The 3,248-nt window shown below is 49.5% G+C and overlaps 1 protein-coding gene across 1 annotated transcript; it reads left to right on the top strand.

Annotated features, from left to right (window-relative positions):
- Window positions 1-554: 554 nt before the first annotated feature.
- LOC100127066 (probable aquaporin TIP1-2) lies at window positions 555-1,809 on the top strand (the record flags this gene model as incomplete). Its single annotated transcript, XM_044487646.1, is given in 2 exon segments — window positions 555-770; window positions 880-1,809. Coding segments are annotated over 2 exon segments (759 nt in total). The 3' UTR covers window positions 1,506-1,809.
- Between the last annotated feature and the right edge of the window lie 1,439 nt (window positions 1,810-3,248).

Raw genomic sequence — 3,248 nt, 5'->3', positions numbered from 1 at the left:
TGTCATGCATGACACATGCTACTACATCATTTACCATGATATGATATCATATCATGATACTTAATCCTCACATTTCTCATTTAATTGTGTGCCACCTCAGTAAAAATGCCAAGTTGACTAGCCTCATTCCTCCTCATGGCTCCCCTGCTTGAGTTTGCCGGTGTGGTGTGTTTATTTCTCTATTTCAATCTAAAGGTGCCATTTTTTTGATTTTGGAAGATCGATTTGAGAGGTAAAAGAGAAAGAAAAACCTTTTTTTTTTGCCCCTGCTTACATAACCATATTTCTCAAATGATTTGCTGCCCAAAAGAAACCAAGCCCGTGATGGATCTAGATAGCTCAGCGCTTCCTTTTTGTTCGTGATAAAATTAAATACCCTATGGATGGCGCAGAAGAAAAAAAGAATGGTTAGGGGTGTGTGCAATCTGATCCCAATCCTAATCCCAATGGCGATGGCAGGCAAGCGGTCGTGTCGTGACCGGCCGTAGCAAGTTGCCCGGCCGGCCTCACATCCATTCCCGGGCTATATATAACTAACACTGCATGATCGACACACCACACAATTCAACACTGCTAGCTACACAGCACACGAACCGATCCATCCATCCAGAAAAAAAAGAAAGAGTGCCCGTCGAAAATGCCGGTGAGCAGGATCGCCATCGGCGCCCCGGGGGAGCTGTCCCACCCGGACACCTTCCGCGCCGGCGTCGCCGAGTTCATCTCCATGCTCATCTTCGTCTTCGCCGGCTCAGGCTCCGGCATGGCCTTCGGTAAGTCCTATCCCCATTTCTTTCTCCCTTTTCTGCTGCATCGACCGATCATCATGTCATCACTCATCAATCACGCCGTACTGATCGCCTGTTGTGCATGGCGTGGCAGGCAAGCTGACTGACGGCGGCGCGACGACGCCGGCGGGGCTTATCGCGGCGGCGCTGGCGCACGCGTTCGCGCTCTTCGTGGCCGTCTCCGTGGGCGCCAACATCTCCGGCGGGCACGTGAACCCGGCCGTCACATTCGGCGCCTTCGTGGGCGGCAACATCAGCCTGCTCAAGGCCGTGGTGTACTGGGTGGCGCAGCTGCTCGGCTCCGTCGTGGCCTGCCTCCTCCTCAAGATCGCCACCGGCGGCGAGGCCGTGGGCGCCTTCTCGCTCTCCGCCGGCGTCGGCGTCTGGAACGCCGTGGTGTTCGAGATCGTCATGACCTTCGGGCTCGTCTACACGGTGTACGCCACCGCGGTCGACCCCAAGCGCGGCGACCTCGGGGTGATCGCGCCCATCGCCATCGGCTTCATCGTCGGCGCCAACATCCTCGCCGGCGGCGCCTTCGACGGCGCCTCCATGAACCCCGCCGTCTCCTTCGGCCCCGCTGTCGTCAGCGGCGTCTGGGAGAACCACTGGGTCTACTGGCTCGGCCCCTTCGCCGGCGCCGCCATCGCCGCCCTCGTCTACGACATCTGCTTCATCGGCCAGCGCCCCCACGAGCAGCTCCCCACCGCCGACTACTGAAAACCTCAATCTCATCTCGTCCATCCGTCATCGCCATGAGAGATTGAAATCGCTTCAAAAATTCCAGCAAGTGTACGTCGTCGCGTCATCATCAGTAAGCCAGTTTAGTTTCATTGCGCTATCTTGTCCTTGAGAAATTCAGGGTAAACAGTGTGTGCGAGTCAGTCAGTCAGGAATAATCTCATCCTTCTCTTATCTTGGTGTATGTATGTACGTCCTCAATTATGAATGCTTCTATTCCATGGTCAAGATTGATGTTTGTACAAATGTATTTGTCTCTCCTAGCAACTTGATGTCTTGCCAATCTTGTGTCCATTTTTTTCTGTACATACTCTGGATTTTGTCCTGTCACGACATAATATTGGTAAGCATTGTTGATTGTGATGGATGCAAAGAAATTGATAGTTCGATTGCGTATACGATCGAATTAATTTCACAGATTGTATGGTGTGACTTGTGAGTATGAATGATTGCAAAATGCCAAAAGGAAAAGACAATGACAGATGTGAGATTCCCAACTAGGCCAGGGTTTATAGCACACCCACCCAAAATATGTTCAATCAAAGTCGCCTTTCTAGCCGTTAGATCTCGATCCAACCCTCTAAACGGGACTCACAACTCACACCTTAATACACCACGCACCCACCCTGTGCGTCACATTCTTATTCTTCCTTCTTTCACCTCTGGGGCGACTCTACGGAATCACTTCTTCTCCGAGAAACTTGTTATTTGTCTTCATCGATGGTAGCAAGCTGGTTTGACAACACACATTGTAAAGCACTAATCGAGAGCTTTGCCACAAAGTGTGACTTGCTTACTAGCAATGTTAACTGGCTTCACTAGAGCGTGACATGAAGTGTTTCCATAGTTTAGCCAACGTGTCAAGTCGGTGACGGTGAGGGCCATGGTTTGACCGGAGTGCGTATGTCTTGAAGCGTCATGCCACATAGGTCCACGCCTTTGCAAGCTTAGTAGGTGGTGAGGATGATGGATACAATTGTGAAGCCCCAAGTTGAGAACTTCACCACATTTGGGATCCATTCGGTGACAACGTTAACTGCCTCACTAATGTGGGGTATGAAGTGTGTCCACAGGTTTTCCCACATGTTGAGCCTTTTAGAGATTCAGGCTGCATACCGATCATTCGAGGATCTAGAAATTACAACAACAAGGTCTGTTAATATAATTTACCAACATCGACTACCGGACAACGGCGTACAACACATCAACATCATGGGAAGGAGCGTCCATAGTCATTCCCCGAGATGTAGCCGATGTTTGGTGATTTGGTTTTTGGAGGGTCGATATGCGGCTTGAATTTCTACAAGTTGTACCATAAGATAGGCTTGATGTTTGAAAGTCATGGATTATTGCTTTTAGAGGAGTTGAGCCGCGCGCTAGTTTAGTTCGTCATGAAACGATGTTTGTGGATGTCAGTAAAGGTGAAAGTGGCGGAAGAGAGACCAACATCGCAGTTGTTGCATTCTTTAACATGATTCGAACGGCGATGGAGATCAAATCTTGGGGTCAAAGAGTTTGCGAGATTGGAGGAATCATAGTAGGATACGTATGGCGTGGGGGGCTTTCCCTATTGACGAGGATACACCTACAACAATGCAAGCAGCCCAATTTAGTGTTACTTCCCCAGGTTCAGTTTTTGCCGATTTTTTTAGTTTTTATTTGGTTTTTATATTTCACTGGTATTCGACATTTTTTGTTTCCAATTTGTTCCTTTTCACTTTG

This window comes from Triticum aestivum, chromosome 3A, assembly GCF_018294505.1.
Source record: "Triticum aestivum cultivar Chinese Spring chromosome 3A, IWGSC CS RefSeq v2.1, whole genome shotgun sequence".
Lineage (NCBI taxonomy): Eukaryota > Viridiplantae > Streptophyta > Magnoliopsida > Poales > Poaceae > Triticum > Triticum aestivum.
This window is presented reverse-complemented; position numbering and strand designations above follow the sequence as displayed.